Raw genomic sequence first — 22,695 nt, forward strand, 5'->3', positions numbered from 1 at the left:
CAATAAAGAGAACTCCACAAACTGCCAGAATACAGAAAGGACACCCCAAAATCAGCAATTTAAACAAGATGAAGAGACAGAGGAATACCCAGCAGAAAAAGGAACAGGATAAATGCCCACCAAACCAAACAAAAGAGGAAGAGATAGGGAATCTACCTGATAAAGAATTCCAAATAATGATAGTAAAATTGATCCAAAATCTTGAAATCAAAATGGAATCACAGATAAATAGCCTGGAGACAAGGATTGAGAAGATGCAAGAAGGGTTTAACAAGGACCTAGAAGAAATAAAAGAGTCAATATATAATGAATAATGCAATAAATGAAATTAAAAACACTCTGGAGGCAACAAATAGTAGAATAACAGAGGCAGAAGATAGGATTAGTGAATTAGAAGATAGAATGGCAGAAATAAATGAATCAGAGAGGACAAAAGAAAAATGAATTAAAAGAAATGAGGACAATCTCAGAGACCTCCAGGACAATATTAAACGCTACAACATTCAAATCATAGGGGTCCCAGAAGAAGAAGACAAAAAGAAAGACCATGAGAAAATACTTGAGGAGATAATAGTTGAAAACTTCCCTAAAATGGGGAAGGAAATAATCACCCAAGTCCAAGAAACCCAGAGAGTCCCAAACAGGATAAACCCAAGGTGAAACATCCCAAGACATATATTAATCAAATTAACAAAGGTCAAACACAAAGAACAAATATTAAAAGCAGCAAGGGAAAAACAACAAATAACACACAAGGGAATTCCCATAAGGATAACAGCTGATCTTTCAATAGAAAATCTTCAAGCCAGGAGGGAATGGCAGGACATACTTAAAATGATGAAAGAAAATAACCTACAGCCTGGATTATTGCACCCAGCAAGGATCTCATTCAAGTATGAAGGAGAAATCAAAAGCTTTTCAGACAAGCAAAAGCTGAGAGAATTCTGCACCACCAAACCAGCTCTCCAACAAATACTAAAGGATACTCTCTAGACAGGAAACACAAAAATGGTGTAAAAACTCGAACCCAAAACAATAAAGTAAATGGCAACGGGATCATACTTATCAGTAATTACCTTAAACGTAAATCGGTTGAATGCCCCAACCAAAAGACAAAGACTGGCTGAATGGATACAAAAACAAGACCCATACATATGTTGTCTACAAGAGACCCACCTCAAAACAGGGGACACGTACAGAATGAAAGTGAAGGGCTGGAAAAAGATTTTCCATGCAAATAGGGACCAAAGAAAGCAGGAGTAGCAATACTCATATCAGATAAAATAGACTTTAAAACAAAGGCTGTGAAAAGAGACAAAGATGGTCACTACATAATGATCAAAGGATCAATCCAAAAAGAAGATATAACAATTATAAATATATATGCACTCAACACAGAAGCACCACAGTATGTAAGACAAATGCTAACAAGTATGAAAGGAGAAATTAACAATAACACAATAATAGTGGGAGACTTTAATACCCCACTCACACCTATGGATAGATCAACTAAACAGAAGATACAAGGAAACACAAACTTTAAACGATACAATAGACCAGTTAGACCTAATTGATACCTATAGGACATTTCATCCCAAAACAATGAATTTCACCTTTTTCTCAGGCGCACATAGAACCTTCTCCAGGATAGATCACATCCTGGGCCATAAATCTAGCCTTGGTAAATTCAAAAAAATAGAAATCATTCCAAGCATCTTTTCTGACCACAATGCAGTAAGATTAGATCTCAATTACAGGAGAAAAACTATTAAAAATTCCAACATATGGAGCCTGAACAACACGCTGCTGAATAACCAACAAATCACAGAAAAAATCAAAAAAGAAATCAAAATTTGCATAGAAATGAATGAAAATGAAAACACAACAACCCAAAACCTATGGGACACTGTAAAAGCAGTCCTAAGGGGAAAGTTCATAGCAATACAGGCATACCTCAAGAAACAAGAAAAAAGTCAAATAAATAACCTAACTCTACACCTAAAGCAACTAGAAAAGGAAGAAATGAAGAACCCCAGGGTTAGTAGAAGGAAAGAAATCTTAAAAATTAGGGCAGAAATAAATGCAAAAGAAATAAAAGAGACCATAGCAAAAATCAACAAAGCCAAAAGCTGGTTCTTTGAAAGGATAAATAAAATTGACAAACCATTAGCCAGGCTCATCAAGAAACAAAGGGAGAAAAATCAAATCAATAAAATTAGAAATGAAACTGGAGAGATCACAACAGACAACACAGAAATACAAAGGATCATAAGAGACTACTATCAACAATTATATGCCAATAAAATGGACAACGTGGAAGAAATGGACAAATTCTTAGAAAAGTACAACTTTCCAAAACTGGACTAGGAAGAAATAGAAAATCTTAACAGACCCATCACATGCACGGAAATTGAAACTGTAATCAAAAATCTTCCAGCAAACAAAAGCCCAGGTCCAGACGGCTTCACAGCTGAATTCTACCAAAAATTTAGAGAAGAGCTAACACCTATCCTGCTCAAACTCTTCCAGAAAATTGCAGAGGAAGGTAAACTTCCAAACTCATTCTATGAGGCCACCATCACCCTAATACCAAAACCTGACAAAGATCCCACAAAAAAAGAAAACTACAGGCCAATATCACTGATGAACATAGATGCAAAAATCCTTAACAAAATTCTAGCAATCAGAATCCAACAACACATTAAAAAGATCATACACCATGACCAAGTGGGCTTTATCCCAGGGATGCAAGGATTCTTCAATATCCGCAAATCAATCAATGTAATACACCACATTACCAAATTGAAAAATAAAAACCATATGATTATCTCAATAGATGCAGAGAAAGCCTTGACAAAATTCAACATCCATTTATGATAAAAACTCTCCAGAAAGCAGGAATAGAAGGAACATACCTCAACATAATAAAAACTATATATGACAAACCCACAGCAAACATTATCCTCAATGGTGAAAAATTGAAAGCATTCCCTCTAAAGTCAGGAACAAGACAAGGGTGCCCACTTTCACCATTACTATTCAACATAGTTTTGGAAGTTTTGGCCACAGCAATCAGAGCAGAAAGAGAAATAAAAGGAATCCAAATTGGAAAAGAAGTAAAACTCTCACTATTTGCAGATGACATGATCCTCTACATAGAAAACCCTAAAGACTCCACCAGAAAATTACTAGAACTAATCAATGATTATAGTAAAGTTGCAGGATATAAAATCAACACACACAAATCCCTTGCATTCCTATACACTAATAATGAGAAAACAGAAAGAGAAATTAAGGAGACAATTCCATTCACCATTGCAACGGAAAGAATAAAATACTTAGGAATATATCTACCTAGAGAAACTAAAGACCTATACATAGAAAACTATAAAACACTGGTGAAAGAAATCAAAGAGGACACTAATAGATGGAGAAATATACCATGTTCATGGATTGGAAGAATCAATATAGTGAAAATGAGTATACTACCCAAAGCAATTAATAGATTCAATGCAATCCCTATCAAGCTACCAACGGTATTCTTCACAGAGCTAGAACAAATAATTTCACAATTTGTATGGAAATACAAAAAACCTCGAATAGCCAAAGCTATCTTGAGAAAGAAGAATGGAACTGGAGGAATCAACCTACCTGACTTCAGGCTCTACTACAAAGCCACAGTTATCAAGACAGTATGGTACTGGCACAAATACAGAAATATAGATCAATGGAAAAAAATAGAAAGCCCAGAGATAAATCCACGCACATATGGACACCTTATCTTTGACAAAGGAGGCAAGAATATACAATGGATTAAAGACAATCTCTTTAACAAGTGGTGCTGGGAAATCTGGTCAACCACTTGTAAAAGAATGAAACTAGAACACCTTCTAACACCATACACAAAAATAAACTCAAAATGGATTAAAGATCTCAACGTAAGACCAGAAACTATAAAACTCCTAGAGGAGAACATAGGCAAAACACTCTCTGACATACATCACAGCAGGATCCTCTATGACCCACCTCCCAGAATATTGGGAATAAAAGCAAAAATAAACAAATGGGACCTAATTAAACTTAAAACCTTCTGCACATCAAAGGAAACTATTAGCAAGGTGAAAAGGCAGCCTCAGAATGGGAGAAAATAATAGCAAATGAAGCAACTGACAAACAACTAATCTCAAAAATATACAAGCAACTCCTACAGCTCAACTCCAGAAAAATAAACGACCCAATCAAAAAATGAGCCAAAGAACTAAATAGACATCTCTCCAAATAGGACATACAGATGGCTAACAAACACATGAAAAGATGCTCAACATCACTCATTATCAGAGAAATGCAAATCAAAACCACTATGAGGTACCATTTCACACCAGTCAGAATGGCTGCGATCCAAAAGTCTACAAGCAATAAATGCTGGAGAGGGTGTGGAGAAAAGGGAACCCTCTTACACTGTTGGTGGAAATGCAAACTAGTACAGCCACTATGGAGAACAGTGTGGAGATTCCTTAAAAAACTGGACATAGAACTGCCTTATGATCCAGCAATCCCACTGCTGGGCATACACACTGAAGAAACCAGAAGGGAAAGAGACACGTGTACCCCAATGTTCATCACAGCACTGTTTATAATAGCCAGGACATGGAAGCAACCTATATGCCCATCAGCAGATGAATGGATAAGAAAGGGGTGGTACATATACACGATGGAGTATTACTCAGCCATTAAAAAGAACACATTTGAATCAGTTCTAATGAGGTGGATGAAACTGGAGCCTATTATACAGAGTGAAGTAAGCCAGAAAGAAAAACACCAATACAGTATACTAACGCATATATATGGAATTTAGAAAGATGCTAACAATAACCCTGTGTACAAGACAGCAAAAGAGACACTGATGTATAGAACAGTCTTATGGACTCTGTTACAGAGGGAGAGGGTGGGAAGATTTGGGAGAATGGCATTGAAACATGTATAATATCATGTATGAAACGAGTTGTTGCCAGTCCAGGTTCGATGCACGATACTGGATGCTTGGGGCTAGTGCACTGGGACAACCCAGAGGGATGGTATGGGGAGGCAGGAGGGAGGAGGGTTCAGGATAGGGAACACATGTATCCCTGTGGCGGATTCATTTTGATATTTGGCAAAACTAATACAATTTGTAAAGTTTAAAAATAAAATAAAATTTAAAAAAAATTTAAAAAGAATAGAGCTTGAGCTAGATAATAAAATTGTTTTCAGCTATAATTCACACATTTAAAAAAAAATTAAATGAGTTTGACTTTGAAGGGGTGTTAGGGAGCTTTATGGGGACTGGAATGTCCTGTCTCTGGATCTGGTAGCAGCGATAAGGCTATATATGCAGCAGAATATTTGGGGGATTCTGCACTGACGATCTATGCATTTTACTCAATACCAATTATTGTTGTTTAGTCACTAAGTTGTGTCGGACCCTTTTGTGACAACCTGGGCTCTAATCTGCCAGGCTTCTCTGAACATAGGATTTCCCAAGCATGAATACTGGAGTGGGTTGTCATTTCTTCTCCAGGAGATTTTCCCAACCCAGGGATCGAACCCTACTCTCTTTCATTGACAGGGAGATTCTATATCACTGCGCCACCTGGGAAGCCTGGTACCATTGTACCTTGGTTCAAAAGCTATGCTGTGCCAGCTCTAAATGGATACATAAAGGCTACTCTATTCTTTCTCTAAAAGAATTGACTAGGAAAAGAAAATAATAGTTTGCTACTTCTTAGGGTGAGATGCTGGTCAGAATACACCTCTGATTTTATAATGAGTGTCAGTTTTTCCATCAAAAAAAAAAAAAGGCTTCCACACAGGGAGAGCAGAGAGTTAACCTCAAGCAGGCCAGGGGACATTGGGGGGGGGGGCGTGGCTGCTGCAGACCCTGAGGAGGCAACTATGGCAGGAATTGGGGGTGACAGGTGGGAACACTGACTATTAGGGAGTCAGTGAAGTTCCTTAACAAAGGTTGAAGTGTTGGAGGCTAAGTGGGCCTGCATCTCTGTCCAAACTCCCAGAGGTCTCCTCTGCCTCATTCTGAGCTGATAGGGCTAGGGATAGAGTAGGATCGTTAAATATTTAGTTTAGAATTCACCCTAGGGGATTAAGGACAAAAAAGAAACTTTGAGGGAGTTTGGGAAACAGTTGTAGGCTAATGACCACTCAGGGAACGAATCCAGCAACTTAGCAACAATCTACACTATTTTGAAGGAAGACCAAGCATCCAAGTACCAGGCACACTCAAGCCACAAGTCCTGATAATTACAACACAAGACAATGGATAAGAGGTCTGAAATTTGTTACATGAAGTCAGCAAGTTAACAGTCCTTAACCTTTCTGCATGTAGCCAAGACAGGAACATAGGTGAAAGGGGAAAGAGACTAGGTGAAAGAGGACCTTATACTGAAAATTACTGAGCCCAGGTTTCTTCTTTACATGGCCAGATCAGATCAGGTCAGTCGCTCAGTCGTGTCCGACTCTTTGTGACCCCATGAATCGCAGCACGCCAGGCCTCCCTGTCCAACACCAACTCCTGGAGTTCACTGAGACTCACGTCCATTGAGTCAGTGATGCCATCCAGCCATCTCATCTTCTGTCATCCCCTTCTCCTCCTGCCCCCAATCCTTCCCAGCATCAGAGTCTTTTCCAATGAGTCAACTCTTCACATGAGGTGACCAAAGTACTGGACATCAGAGGGCATCAGAGGGCAAACACACTGAAACCATACTCACAGAAAACTAGTCAATCTACTCACACTAGGACCACAGCCTTGTCTAACTCAATGAAACTAAGCCATGCCCATGGGGCAACCCAAGATGGGCAGGTCATGGTGGAGAGATCTGACAGAATGTGGTCCACTGGAGAAGGGAATGGCAAACCACTTCAGTATTCTTGCCTTGAGAACCCCATGAACAGTATGAAAAGGCAAAATGATAGGATACTGAAAGAGAAACTCCCCAGGTCAGTGGATGCCCAATATGCTACTGGAGATCAGTGGAGAAATAACTCCAAAAAGAATGAAGGGATGGAGCCAAAGCAAAAAGAATACCCAGCTGTGGATGTGACTGGTGATAGAAGCAAGGTTTGATGCTGTAAAGAGCAATATTGCATAGGAACCTGGAATGTTAGGTCCCTGAATCAAGGCAAATTGGAAGTGGTCAAACAAGAGATGGCAAGAGTGAATGTCGACATTCTAGGAATCAGCGAACTGAAATGGACTGGAATGGGTGAATTTAACTCAGATGACCATTGTATCTAATACTGAGGGCAAAAATCCCTCAGAAGAAATGGAGTAGCCATAATGGTCAACAAAAGAGTCCGAAATGCAGCACTTGGATGCAATCTCAAAAACGACAGAATGATCTCTGTTCGTTTCCAAGGCAAACCATTCAATATCACAGTAATCCAAGTCTATGCCCCAACTGGTAACACTGAAGAAGCTGAAGTTGAACAGTTCTAGGAAGACCTACAAGACCTTTTAGAAATAACACCCAAAAAAGATGTCCTTTTCATTATAGGGGACTGGAATGCAAAAGTAGGAAGTCAAGAAACACCTGGAGTAACAGGCAAATTTGACCTTGGAATACGGAATGAAGCAGGACAAAGACTAATAGAGTTTTGCCAAGAAAATGCACTGGTCATAACAAACACCCTCTTCCAACAACACAAGAGAAGACTCTATACATGGACATCACCAGATGGTCAACATCGAAATCAGATTGATTATATTCTTTGCAGCCAAAGATGGAGAAGCTCTATACAGTCATCAAAAACAAGACCAGGAGCTGACTGTGGCTCAGACCATGAACTCCTTATTGCCAAATTCAGACTTAAATTGAAGAAAGTAGAGAAAACCACTAGACCATTCAGGTATGACCTAAATCAAGTCCCTTATGATTATACATGGCCAGACAGGCCAGTAAATTGGGAGACAAGTTGTTGGAACAAGGAATAGTGATTTTAATTGGAAAGCTAGCAGACCCAGAAGATGGGAGGCTGGTGTCTCAAAAGATGGTTATCTTACCTGAGTCCAAATTTGGGCTCCTATTATACACAAGAGAGGGATGGGGAGGAGCCACTGTGGCACTGACCAATGACTGAGTAGGACCACTACCATTCACTGTTGATGGTTGCTAGCTTCAGGGGAGAGGCCCACTGTGGTGCCAACTAATGGCTGAGCAGCTGCTATAGCTCCTGCTGCCTCACCGCTATTACATCCTGAGTAGAAAGTTGCTTCCCTGGTGGCTCAGTGGTAAAGAATCTGCCTGCCAATGCAGGAGACTCAAGTTTGATCCCTGGCTTAGGAAGATTCCCTGGAGAAGGAAATGGCAATCCACTCCAATATTTTTCCCTGGGAAATTCCATGAACGAGATAAGTCGGACATGACTTAGCGACCAAAAAACAACGTAACAGAAACATGCAACTCTAGAAAGTGGCCAGGTCTGAAGAAGTACCAGGCCAGTCTCCAATATTGTCCTCCAGCTCTCAGTAGAGACTTTGGTGGCCATGCAAAGGCAGTTGATGTGCCTGTTACTAGGATCATTGTCTGAGGTGGTGGACACTGTGGACTCAGCCCACTGCTGGCTTCACTGGTCAGTTGATGACCAATGAGGTGGCCTGGGAACTGGTGTCCCTAGAGCAAAGCTCTTGCTTGCCCACTTACGCAGTGGGTGGGTGGCAGACTAGGCGTGGTATGCCAGGAAGGGAGAAAGGAAGGGCCCATCATGCTTGAGGTTTGCGATAGGGAGTCCTATTACAAAACTTGAGATGAATTACCAAATTTTAGTATATGTTACCACCCTTTTGCCAACACATGCATTCAAAGCCCATCCTAGTCAGGGCCAGGTATCCAGGTGGGCTCCATCCTCTCCCAGCAGGAAGCTGAGGACAAGACTGAGGTGACACTGGAAGGAAACCACAAGGTCAGTAGGCACCTTCAACCCAACTCTCTGGCTCTATCCTGTGCTTCTCTTCATCGTGGAAGAGAGTGGGGGACCTATTTCAGAGGGGGAATGAATCCATTTGAAATCCATTCAGAATCCATTTAAAAGCAAGAACCAGCAAAGCCACCTAGTCAATCAGCATCAAAGGGCCACCAGAGAAAGGACAGGCAGGGACAGGAGCTCCCCATGGCCCCATAACCCCAACACCCCTGCATCTAGCCCATGAATGCCAGGTGAAGGACCAACTCAGTGACTGGGGATGAGGCAGGACAAGTGGCCTGGGTCCTGGTTCTGGCCATTTCCGTCAGTCCCTGATGTCATCCACCACTGTTAGAACGTGACATCATCAACCACAGGCCCTTCCAAAAACATGCACACCATTCTCTATTAGGATTATGTAGGAACTTGAAAGAGTCATTTCCTAGGCAGGTTGATAAGGAGTCTAGGGGTCCCCAAGGAGAGAGGGGTCTGGAATTCTCAAGGAGGAAGAAAGGACAAACTTTTTTTCCTTCTCTACATTCCTTAGGATTATATAACAATAATGTATCCTGCCTGAGGACAGTCTCTGGATTAAACCTTCTGGCTAATTCTGTTATCTTAAAATGTAAATTTTATATTCTGTTATATTAAATTATATATTCTGTTATATTAAAATGTAAATTTTAATGGGAGTAGGTCTGGTGAGGTCTTTACAACCTCCAGACATTCTTTGGATTCATTGGAGAGTATATAACTTCATTACTAACACTAGCAAGTGGGTACTTTTTCTGCCCCCTTCTGATGCCTATGTCAGAAGCTTTCTCTATCTCCTTTATACTTTAATAAAACTTTATTACACAAAAGCTCTGAGCGATCAAGCCTCATCTCTGGCCCCGGATTGAATTCTTCTCCTCCGGGGGCCAAGAATCCCAGTGTCTTCGAGTGATTCAACAACAACCTTTCAGACTGACAACAGCAAAAGTCCTCATAAACTAATCACCAGAAAAAAACCCCAGCATTCCTTTGTTCACTGCAGCTGGCTTCCTTTCCTGTGTAGATGGGTAAGTGTGCATCCAGGGTTTTGTTTTTACATCCCCTTCTGTGACAATGTTGTTCAGTCGCCAATTCGTGTCTGACTCTTCGAGATCCCAAGGACCACAGCACACCAGGCCTCCCTGTCTCTCACCATTTCCCGGAATTTGCCCAAGTTCATGTTCATTGAATCGGTAATGCCATCCAACCATCTCATCCTCTGTGGCCCTCTTCTCCTTCTGCCTTCAATCTTTCCCCACATCAGGGTCTTTTCCAATGAGTCAGTTGTTTTCAGTACTACACAGTTTTCTTATATTGAGGTGAAAATCATAACATAACCTAAAATTAAGTACCTTAAGGCACACAACCCAGTGGTATTTAGAGCTGTATAACCATCACTTCTATCTAATTCATTCATTTTGTCCCTCCAGAAGGAATCCTATACCCTGGAGGTCCAGGTACTTGCATGGTTTTCTCTAGATTCCTCGCCAATCCTGGGAGCTGTTTCAAAATCTTATTCCCCAGAAGAGGGCATGGCTGATTATAGCATCTCAAATTTCTCCTACCAGGTTAAGCCCCTTTTTCTTGATACTGAAATCATTTGGTTACTGCTGAGGAATGGAATATTTTCTGCCATATCAGTAAATAAGGATGTCACAGTTATCAGCCACTGAAGCCCTCCAATGTGAGCTGGTGAGCCCTGAGGAAACTCAGGATAAAAACAATACCTGCCATCTAGCAACCATCCAACTGCAGCCATCAGACTGCAACCACACACTGTGGTGAGTCTGAAAAAACTCAGGATGTGAAAACACAGGATACTGGCCCCAGATAGCTGAGGTATGTATCAAGGAATGATTTTAGCAAATCTAGACTCTTGCATCTTCCCACACATAGAAAAGCACTAAATTCCTTAACTTGACATAATAATCTTTTGATGTTCCCAACTACCTGCCCTTTGTTGCAAAATTCCTTTATATCCTAGCTCCCCTTTTACTTCCTCAGAGAAGTTTCTCAGAGCTATTAGAAAAGGTGTCTCCAGGACTGCAGTCCTCATTTCCCCCCAAATAAAATTGAACTCATAACTCTCACACTGTGCAAATTTTTTCAACACTGCAAACCTTGGACTATTTTCCAGAGTTCCAGTGAACTTTATTCTTACAGTTCTGCTCATTTTGAGGGACGTTTCTCTGAGGCGACAGGCCTTTGGAATTCCCCTCTCTGCCATTTTTGTTGATATCACTCTACTATACATTGTTCTTTTATGTTTATCTGTCTAACTTGATTATAAAAATTCCCACACATCTTGAGTCTTTGACAGAAATAACAGTTGGAGGCCACTGAACTTTCTGCTGTAAGGAGGAGACAAATGACACTCCCCAGGGTAGAATATTCAGGTGGACTCCAACTTTTGGCCATAAAACACTAAGCCTGTGATAAAATTTTGAGGTTATTTTCTTACAATGGCAGCAGAGCAGCAGCAGAGCAGGACAAAGGGCACCTGCCTCACTGTGGGTCCCTCCATATTACTCTCACCTGCAGTGAGAAACCTGCCTATTGCTGCAAATGCTGACTGTTAATCAACTCTTCAGTTTGATAGGTTAAATATAAAATTTTGCAGCTCTTAATTTTGACTGATTTCAGAGGAGGAACAGTTATGTGTTTAATGGCCATTTCTATCTTCTTTCTTGTGGACTATATTGGTTGCTGCCCTGTCTTTCTATTGGATCGGCTACTGTTTTCTACTTGATTTCTAAGAGCTTTTGCTATATTGAGGTAGCTCACTCTTTGCTAAAAAGTATTCTTATGTAAATACAAATCTTTTTATGTATTTGTAAATACATACAAATATGTAAATACATATTTTTTTCTAAACTGCTTGCCCTTTGTTTGTGCTCATCATATGAGGTTTTTAATTCTTATAAGACTTTCTGGAATCGAATAAATCAATCTTTTGTTTGTATTTTTTCCCTTTGCTTTAATTACTAGAAAATCATTTCCATCTATGGATCAGATAAATATTTATGTATATATTCTTTACCTGTTTTATACACATTAGGACCCATTTCTGGGTTACCTATTCTGGTACATTGACTCCTCCCAGGACTCACTGTTTTAATGACTGGCTTTGAAACGTTGCTGTTCATCTAATATAGCAAGTCCCACCCAAAGCTTTTTTAAAAAAAACAACTTTCTTGGTGGTTCTTGCCCATTTTTTCTTCCAAAAGAACCTTGAACTTACTCAGTCAAGGTTTTTATAATGCCCCAATTCCATAGGGCTCAATTCTGTTTGCAATCACAGTGTCATACACTTACTTCCTAATGGTAGGTAAGTGATAAGAGTTTACCAAAAATTTCAGTGACCCACGTAGCCCAGGCTTGGAGCTGGCCACCCTTCTATGGACAGGATTATTGTCCAAGGGGAAGAATACACTCACATACACACATTACATGGGCTTCTCTGGTGGTTCAGGTGGTAAAGAATCCGCCTGCAAGGCAGGCGACCTGGGTTTGATCCCTGGGTTGGGAAGACTTCTTGGAGGAGGGCATGGCAACTCACTCCAGTATCCTTGCCTGGAGAATCTCCATGGACTGAGGATCCTGGTGGGCTGCAGTCCATGGGGTTGCCAAGAGTTGGACGCAACTGAGCAACTAAGCACAGCAGACACATCACAACTACCACACACACACATGCATATACCACACACACATACTCTCATACAAGTGCACATACACTACATAACACACACTCACACACATGTATGCACACACATACAACAGGCTGCAATACTGCCAGCTATAGCAACTCCCATACCACCCAACCACAAGGAACAGCTGAGAATTAGAAAAGGAAACCATCCCCAACCAGGCAGAGAGACAACAGCCCTCTCAGTCCTCCAAGAAACCAGGGAACAGATCCAGCTGCCTAGGTGTGGACAGGCTGGACTTTGGCGTGGGGAGATCTCACTCATCCAGAAGGATGAATCTGTCCTGAATCTGTCCAGGTAACTCTCTGCAACCCTCACCTGGGCTCCCACCTGGTCACTCACTCAGAGGACATTCCCTCAGGGTCTGACACTTATAGGGAGATAAGATAGCTCAGCTTCCCATTTGAAGAAGAGTGTCTTGGCAGCTGGCAGCATTTCCTGAGCACCTCTTTTTCTGCAGAGTCTGGAGGCACCTTAGGGACTTCCTGGTCCATCCAAAACACCCAGAGCAGAGACAGACACACACATAGCAGAAGCTCAGACACCCAGACCCAGCACAGCCACAGCGGGTGGAAGACACAACATGCTCAGTATGGTGGGAGAAAAAAGGGGGATGGGAAACCAGAAACCCTGCATGAATCAGGCATAGAAGGGACAGTTCTGTCACAGCCCACCATGCAGGGGTCGACAGGCTGGGCAGTGGTGAAGTGAAGCTGTGCTGGAGAGGATGCTAAGGGGACATGTGGGACCTTGTTCAGCCACTGATGAAACCACAGAAAGAAACAGCATATTTGCAGAGCACAGGGATGGGCAGGACCACGCCTCCCAGACCCCTTCCCCAGGGGCCAGGCACTCACTTGCTTGGTTTGCCAAGAGGCATCCAAAGAGGGCTCATCTGGGTCATCTTGTGAATCACCTGAGCCCAGAGACAAGGAGGAGTTGCTTTCCTCCCTCAGCTCTGATCCACACTCCTTTGCTCCCTCCAGGGCTGATGCCTCCTTGAGGTTGCTCTGAGAATCTACAAAGGCAGATACACATGGGTCACATCTCAAAAAACAAGTGAACATCATGGAGAACTTAGACTCCTTCCATGAGAACTGTTCATGATTAGACCTCTGCCCACTTGAAGTGCTGCCCTGGCTGTGGTGAACCGGGCCTGGGACAGTTTCTGCTTCTGGTGGTTGAGTGACCACACACCATGAACGTGAAGGTGTTAGTTGCTCAGTTGCTTTACGATACCATGGGCTATAGCTAGCCAGCCTTCTCTGTCCATGGAATTCTCCAGGCAAGTATTCTTGGGACTTCTCTGGTGGCTCAGAAGGTAAAGAATCTGCCTGCAATGCTGGAGACTCCAGTATGATTCCTGGGTGGGGAGATCTTCTGGAGAAGGGAATGGCTACCTACTCCTTCAAAACTAATGGTAGAGAGGGAACACCCCAGCTCAACAAGACAGTGCAGTTCAGCGCCTCCTGGTGTCCCTCTGCATCAGCACAGCCCCAGACTCTGCCATTTCAGAGGTACTTCAAACTCTACAGAACTTTAGTACGGAACTGCCACCAGTTGCATTATTCCAATATTGTTCCAAACATTACTGTTTTTTAATCTGTGTTTTTCCAGATATAAGGAACTATTTCCTCTTAAGTATAGTTATGACACAGCCAGAAAGTTAACATTAATAGATAGATATGGGAACTGGGATCAAAATCCTGAGTCTAATTACAAATTAGATAACAACAGGGCTAAGGGGTTTCATCAGGTTCAAATAATTATAGATAAAAAAGGAAAGAGAACTATTCATTTAATAAAGATTCTAAGTAAAACTCCCTGCTCAAGGCTGATCAGTTCCATTCCACTATCATCCTTCATCGTCCCTGTTCAGCAGAAGTAGCTAAGAAATGTCATTGCCCTTTCCCACAAGACTGTGGGATAGATATTGACAGTGGGGAATTGTAACAGGGAATAACAAATCAGACTCCATCGTAGATCTGTTTCTTTTAATTTTTAACCTTTGTATTCCATTGCTTTTGCCACAAGTTAATTACTAAAAGGATATTGCCAATCACAAACTCAAATATACATAATGGCCCATCTTAGGGAACTCCCATGCCTGAAGGTTAAAATAGAATACCTATGCTCAGCTCATAAGGAACATCCAGACCCAGGCTACTTGTGAATAGCTTCAGGAAAGAAGTAATAAGTCTGGACAAAACCAGGAGATATTTGCAAAAAACAACTTATGACCTATATTGCCTGTTTTACAAAATTGTTGCTTTTTTGCATTAACAAATGTGTGGGTGAGCCTCTGATAAAATGATGATATATATGAATAGTTCCACATGCGATCAGTGATTGTAATAGTAACTCTAGACATGGTAAGAAGCAACAGGAAGGAATATTTGCCTGGACCATAAAAGACAAGTAAGGTGATCTGGAGGCTTTTGGCTATTGTTAATAAGGCCAAGTCCAGTGAAAGCACATTGAGTGGCCAATCAATGAAATCTTTTTGAGATCTGGGAATAAGTATTCCTAGCACTGTGGGGTGAAATTGTCATGAAATGCCCCCAAAACCATGGTCAAATTTATGACCACGTAGGGGCCTTCCCAACTAAAAACTCACACTTGTTGTCTTCCTCTACAAGGATTAAATCATGAGCCACTGCAGCTGCTGACCTTCAACACGTCCTGAAAGGAGTTCAGGATGGAGAATGAGACACTCTGTGCTCTGGGAAAAACTGGCAGAATAGGCCTTCAGATAGATATTTTCAGAAGATTTATGAGTCCAAATTCTTGCATCTTATCATATGTAGAAAATCATTCAAATCACTAACAGTGACTTCTGCTTTGGCCACTGAGTAAGCAAATGCATTTGGAAGTAAAAATGGAGTAGCTGTGTCAGACTCAGATACCACCAGCCATTCTCAAAGCAGTATCTGCTGGAATTATAAGAGAGCAGAACCTCATGGGTACCTCTGCTAAGTTTTGTGATTAATCTCCTTATCTGAAACTTTATTCTTTTTCTTGTTCAAAACTTGTTCTTCTCAAGATTGAAGAGTATCAAAAGAAAAGGGGGAAATTGTAACCAAGCAGGATCCTATAGATCTTTCCTGGGACAGGCCTTCCCTCATGTCCTCTGCTTTAGCTCCTCTCTGAAATACCTAAAGAACAGTATTTGATGCATATTTCCTGAGTTGTCTTACGGATGTGAAAACCCTCCAATACATGGAAGATGTTAACTACTTGATGACCTTGAACACATAGATCCAGGCTTCTTGGAGCCTAAGTACTGATAATATTAACCCCTGTGGTACCACTCTGTTCCCTCACCATCAGCCAGTCAGAATTGTACACGAGCTGATCACATACCCTGTGACCCACTTCCCTTACCTGTATGGCAGAGGGCAACAAAATATTGTAAACCAATTCTCCTCCAATAAAAAAAAATCTTCACCCAAAGGTCTCTGGCAGTTTGGGGCCTTTTAGGGCGTGAAACACTCATTTACTGGCATAGCCCTGCAATAATCCTTTCTCTGCTACAAACTCTGATGTTTCAGTTTGTTTAACCCCACTATGCCCTAACACCAGCCCTGCTCAAGTTTCAGAGGAACAGACCCCACCTGTGGCACCAGAGGGAGCCAAGTTCAAGATGTCCAGAGTTCAAGAGCTGGGTGGGCTGACAGACCTACAAGTGATAGAATGGTAGAGATAACCACTTCAACAGCTCCACCCAAGCCTCACAACATTTCATCTTTCCAATTTCCATATCTGTAAATGAGACTTAACTAGAGTATAAGTTAAGCAGAGAAGTAAGTAGAACTATACAAAAAAGGTTTTAATGAACTGGATAACCACGATGGTGTGGTCACTCACCTAAACCAGATATCCTGGAATATGAAGTGGGCCTTAGGAAGCATTACTACAAACAAGCTAGCACAGGTGATGGAATTCCAGCTGAATTACTTAAAATCCTAAAAGATGGTGCTGTTAAATTTCTCTACTCAATGTCAGCAAATTTGGAAAACTCAGCAGTGGTCACAAGACTGGAAAAAGTCAGTCTTTATTCCAATCCCAAAGAAGGGCAATGCTAAAGAATGTTCAAACTACCACACAATTGTGCTCATTTCACATGCTAGAAAGGTAATGCTCAAAATCCTTCAAGCTAGGTTACAGCAGTATGTGAACCAAGAACTTCCAAATGTATAAGCTGGGTTTGGAAAAGGCAGAAGAACTAGAAATCAAATTGCCAATATTCATTGGATTATATAAATGCAAGACAATTCCAGATATCCTGGAATATGAAGTTAAGCGGGCCTTAGGAAGCATTACCACAAACAAGCCAGCACAGGTGATGGTTTCACAGGTGTAGTTTCATTGACTACACTAAAAGCCTTTGACTGTGGATCACAACACACTGGAAAGTTCCTAAAGAGATGGGAATACCAGACTACCATAACTTCCCCGAGAAACCTGTATGAGGATCAAGAAGCAACATTTATAACCACACATGGTACTACTGACTGGTTTAAAATTGGGAAAGGAATATGACAAAGCTGGGTATTATCACTCTGCCTATTAAACATATATGCAGAGTACATTATGCAAAATGCCGGACTGGAAGAATCACAAGTTGGAATCAAGATTGCTGGGAGAAATAGAAACAACTTCAGATATGCAGATGATGCCACGCTAATGGCAGATGCTGAAGCTGAAGTTCCAACACTTTGGCCATGTGGTGCAAAGAGCCGACTCATTGGAAAAGACCCTGATTCTGGGAAAGATTGACGGCAAGAGGAGATGGGGGCGACAGTGGATGAGATGGTTAGATAGTATCACCGGCTCAATAGACATGAATTTGAGCAAAAGCCAGGAGATGGTAGAGGACAGAGGAGCCTGGCGTGCTGCAGTCCATGGGGTCGCAAAGAGTAGGACATGACTTAACGACTGAACAACAACAGGTAGGCAGGAAGCAGGTGGGGATCAGAAGCAGGAAATTCTCAGTCTCATAATTCAACACATGGGTCCTCAACCCTACTGTGTGCCCATACTGAGTGACCAGGGCCCAGCTCCTAACCCACCCCACCCCCAGGGACATATGATGGACCTCCCCCAGTGACCCAGACCTAAAGACAATGGCCCTGTCCAACGCTCACTGTGCTCACAGGGCATAAGCGGGCAGCCCAGAAGCCAGCCAGCTCCCAATAGCTCTCAAAGCCTTTGGCCCTGAAACTGGCAGAGATGCCAAGCATCTTGGAGATTTGGTCTGTCCATCTTGGTAGTGACCCAGCCCTGCTTATGGTTGGGGATCTGGGGGTGACCTCTGACTAGGCCAAGGTAGACAGCTACCTTACCTGCTCTCCCCACCCATCTGGACAGGCAGGACCCTAGAAGGTGACCAGGTGTTCTCAGACAAGGCTTTTTTTCCCCCTTTTTATGTTGGAAAACATACCAATTGCTTTCAGCAGCCCTCTGAAAGCCCCCTGCACAAAATTAAAGGGGGTGAAGGAGTAGTGAGCTTTTCTATTCTCCCTCCCAACTTGAGATAAAGCAGTGAACAAGACAGCACAAGTCTCTGAAGACCCACCATGGTGTCATCCAAGTGCTACTGAGACAGATAGCCTGGGGAAGTGCAGTTCAGAGTGAAGGGGTGGGGCAGGCACAGTTTGCAACTTGGTGGTCAGAGTGGGTCTCCGGAAGAGCAGACAGCTGAGCAAAGACTGGAAGGCAGGGATAGGGGAAGCTGTGCGGCCCTCTAAGAAAAGGTGTATTCCAGGCAGAGGGACCAGACAGTGCAAAGGTCCTGCAGTCAGAGCATGTCTAGTATGTACTAGAAGGATCAGGGAGACAGCCCAATGTCCCAGGCATCAAGAGAATCAAGGACCCACCAGAGTCAGCTGGTGAGGCCTACCTGACATGGTTCCTCCTTCATGCACCCATGAGCCACCCCTCATCAGGAAGGGGCCTGTGCAAGCTGTGGGGACCCCTCCCCCACCAAGGGGGCCTGGGATGCCACTTCTATGCAGCATCCTCTGAAATCCTCTAAGACCTCTCTGCTTAGACCAACACTTTTCATTCCCAATATAATAGAGGAAAAAAAAATCTGACTCCATTTGGACCTGTTTCTTTTACTTGAATATTTGCTTTCCATTTCTTTTATCACTACAATCACTAAAAAGATGCTATTTATAGCTATACATAATGACCTGCCTTTGGAAATTCTGCCCCTCTGCCTGAAAGTTTAACTAAAGTGCCTTTGTTCAGCTCACAGGGAAACACCCAGATCCTGTCCACTTGTGAATGGCTACAGGAAAGAGTAAGTTAACTCACTCCCTCCCCAAGACTGGCCAAAGCAGGGGATATTTTGCAAGATATGGCCTTTTTACTTTATTTCCTCACCTCCTCCCCCTCAGTTCAGCATCCCCTTTTATAGTTTCTATAAAAGAAACTAGCATCCAGATGCTGATAAGATGGTGCTCCAGGACTCTAGTCTTCCATCTTCTTGGTGACCCAGCTTTTCGAATAAAGTCACTATTCCTTGATTCCACACCTTGTCTCCCGATTTATTGTCCTATGAGTGGAGAGCAGACTAATCTTGGACTCAGTAACACCAAGAGTAATGGGAAACCTCGAATTCTCTCCAAGAAACAAAATTGAAATTCTGTTAGGTAGGTAGAATAGGGAAAAGGAGTCCAAAATGGCGGTGGCTAAAAGACAAGGAAGGTCAAAGGAAGGTCCGAGGACCAGAGTGAAAACTTCAGGCAGAACAAACAGCACTCCTGGCTAAGCCCAATTTGCATAGGGCAGGCCCAGGTGGAAGAAAAAACATATAAAAGGAGGGGCCAAAGCGCTTTCTCTCGGACTCTCTCTCTCGCGTGCATGCGCGCGCTCTCTCTCTCTCTTTCTCTCTCTCTCTCTCTTTCTCCCTCCCCACGCACTCCTCCACTCCCTTCTCTTCGAGTCTTGGATTCTCCTGCTATCTTCTAAATAAAATGGAGCTGTAACACTGATTTGCCTAAGAGCTGTAACACGGTTTGTCCAAGACCCGAGATCTGTGATGCACCGAGGGCTTTAATGTCCGTTGCTCCAAATCTTTGTTGTGACGAGGAACATACACTCGCGTGTGTTCCAGGCAGAGGGACCAGGCAGTGCAAAGGTCCTGCGGTCAGAGCATATCTAGTATGTACTAGAAGGATCAGGGAGACAGCCCAATGTCCCAGGCATCAAGAGAATCAAGGACCCACTAGAGTCAGCAGGTGAGGCCTACCTGACATGGTTCCTCCTTCATGCACCCATGAGCCACCCCCCATCGGGAAGGGGCCTGTGCAAGCTGTGGGGACCCCTCCCCCACCAAGGGGGCCTGGGATGCCACTTCTATGCAGCATCCTCTGAAATCCTCTAAGACCTCTCTGCTTAGACTAACACTTTCCATTCCCAATATAATAGAGGAAAAAAAAATCTGACTCCATTTGGACCTGTTTCCTTTACTTGAATATTTGCTTTCCATTTCTTTTATCACTACAATCACTAAAAAGATGCTGTTTATAGCTATAAATGTACATAATGACCTGCCTTCGGAAATCCTGCCCCTCTGCCTGAAAGTTTAACTAAAGTGCCTTTGTTCAGCTCACAGGGAAACACCCAGATCCTGTCCACTTGTGAATGGCTACAGGAAAGAGTAAGTTAACTCACTCCCTCCCCAAGACTGGCCAAAGCAGGGGATATTTTGCAAGATATGGCCTTTTTACTTTATTTCCTCACCTCCTCCCCCTCAGTTCAGCATCCCCTTTTATAGTTTCTATAAAAGAAACTAGCATCCAGACGCTGATAAGATGGTGCTCCAGGACTCTAGTCCTCCATCTTCTTGGTGACCCAGCTTTTCGAATAAAGTCACTATTCCTTGATTCCACACCTTGTCTCCCGATTTATTGTCCTATGAGTGGAGAGCAGACTAATCTTGGACTCAGTAACACCACGAGTAATGGGAAACCTCGAATTCTCTCCAAGAAACAAAATTGAAATTCTTTTTTAAAAAGTGACAAATGCTTCCAGCAAAGGACCAGATAGAAGTGTATTTCTATCAAAAATGTTTCCTGCAGAAACAGTTCTTTAGTCATGGAAGACCTGCTAGCCTGGGCTGCCTGTTAGCCAAGTTCTCCATTTCTAGGGATGGAAGAGGGACTGAGCTAACTGCCCTCCCCACCACCTGCATCAGGCTCCCAGCCCCATCAGAGCCTTACCTGGCACTCGTTTGGGGGCTGTAGGAAGCAGCCTCTGTCCACACTCACTGCATAACTTCGGGGCTTCCTCTTTGGCGATATACCTGCAAGAAGGACACTCCATACCTCCAGGGAGAGGAATTCCTGGGTCTGGCATGTCTCTGCTGATCTAGAAGTAAGAATCCCAAGGCTGCCAGCTTTATAACCCGCCACCTGTCACGTGACCACAGCCTTGCTTCAGTTTCATTTTCTGGGAAAGTAAAATTGCGGCGGCCCAGTTCTCCCGGCTCAATTGAAACCCAGTCTGATCACCACCCACAAGGTGCTCCAGCCTGCCTCATCCCAACCTCGCCTTCCAACACCCTCCTGATCTGAGCCCCATGTGGCCCCAGCACCTACTTTCTTTTCTGCTGAACCCATCGTGCTTGCCTCCCCTGGCCTCCTGAGTTCTCTCCATCATTAAGTAAATCTAAAAATTGTCCTGCCCAGCTGAGACTGGGAGCCAGTTCAGCTGAGTCAAGTGAGTGGAGACTGAAGATAGTAGGGGAGCAGGCAGAGACACAGCTTACAAAATCTTGAGATTAAACATGAGGTGGGGGTACTGAGGCAGGAGATAGATAAGCTCCAGTTTAGACACTTACAACTGGCCTCCTGTTTATATTCATGGGGCAAGAAAAAGTGGACTTCAGGCTGAGAGGATAATAGGCAGGAAGGCTAGGGGTCTCCAAACAGAGGAAATAGGCTGCAACCCCACAGAGACTGAGATAGAACTGTGTTTGGGTATCTCCTGAGGAGGTATGGGTCAGTAGGGGACTGCTGCAGCGGCAGGGGCTCTGGGTGCAGTACACCTGTGTATGGCATAAGCCCTCTGGGAGGAGGTCGCCATTAACCCCGTGATGGAGGCACCAGAACTTACACAGGACTGGGGAAACAATCTCTTGGAGGGCTCAAACAGAACTTTGTGTGCACCAGGACCCAGGAGAAAGGAGCAATGATCCTGCAAGAGACTGACCCAGACTTGCTCATCCAGGAGTCTCTGGTGGAGGCGTGGGTCAGCCATGGCCTGCTGCAGGGTTGGGGGCCCTGAGTGTAGCAGTGCGTGCATGAGACCTTTTGAAGGAGGTCACCCTTATCTTCATTACCTCTACCATAGTTTGGCCTCAGGTCAAATAATAGGGAGGGAACACAGCCCCGCCCTTCAACAGAAAATTGGATTAAAGATTTACTGAGCATGGCCCTGCCTATCAGAACAAGACTCAGTTTCCCCCTCAGTCAGTCAGTCTCTCCCACCAGGAAGCTTCCATAAGCCTCTTATCCTTCTCCATCAAAGGGCAGACACAATGAAAACTGCAGTCCCAGAAAACTAACCAATCTGATCACATGGATCACAGCCTTGTCTAACTCAATGAAACTGTGAGCCATGCCATGTCAGATCAGAGATCAGTTGCTCAGTCGTGTCCGACTCTTTGTGACTCCATGAATCACAGCATGCCAGGCCTCCCTGTCCATCACCAACTTCCGGAGTTCACTCAGACTCACGTGCATCGAGTCAGTGATGCCATCTAGCCATCTCATCCTCTGTTGTCCCCTTCTCCTCCTGCCCCCAATCCCTCCCAGCATCAGAGTCTTTTCCAATGAGTCAACTCTTCGCATCAGGTGGCCAAAGTACTGGAGTTTCAGCTTTAGCATCATTCCTTCCAAAGAAATCCCAGGGCTAATCTCCTTCAGAATGGACTGGTTGGATCTCCTTGCAGTCCAAGGGATTCTCAAGAGTCTTCTCCAACACTACA

The 22,695-nt window shown here is 43.2% G+C and overlaps 1 protein-coding gene across 1 annotated transcript in view; it reads right to left on the reverse strand.

The window, feature by feature from the left end:
- Positions 1 to 21,078, reverse strand: part of LOC133232783 (E3 ubiquitin-protein ligase RNF213-like) — a 129,217-nt gene extending 108,139 nt beyond the window's left edge. The window contains 2 exon segments of the mRNA XM_061392638.1: positions 13,553 to 13,713; positions 20,927 to 21,078. Coding sequence (XP_061248622.1) covers positions 13,553 to 13,713; positions 20,927 to 21,062 — 297 coding nt within the window. The 5' untranslated portion in view covers positions 21,063 to 21,078.
- Between the last annotated feature and the right edge of the window lie 1,617 nt (positions 21,079 to 22,695).

This window comes from Bos javanicus, chromosome 19 (assembly GCF_032452875.1).
Source record: "Bos javanicus breed banteng chromosome 19, ARS-OSU_banteng_1.0, whole genome shotgun sequence".
Classification (NCBI taxonomy): Eukaryota; Metazoa; Chordata; class Mammalia; order Artiodactyla; family Bovidae; genus Bos; species Bos javanicus.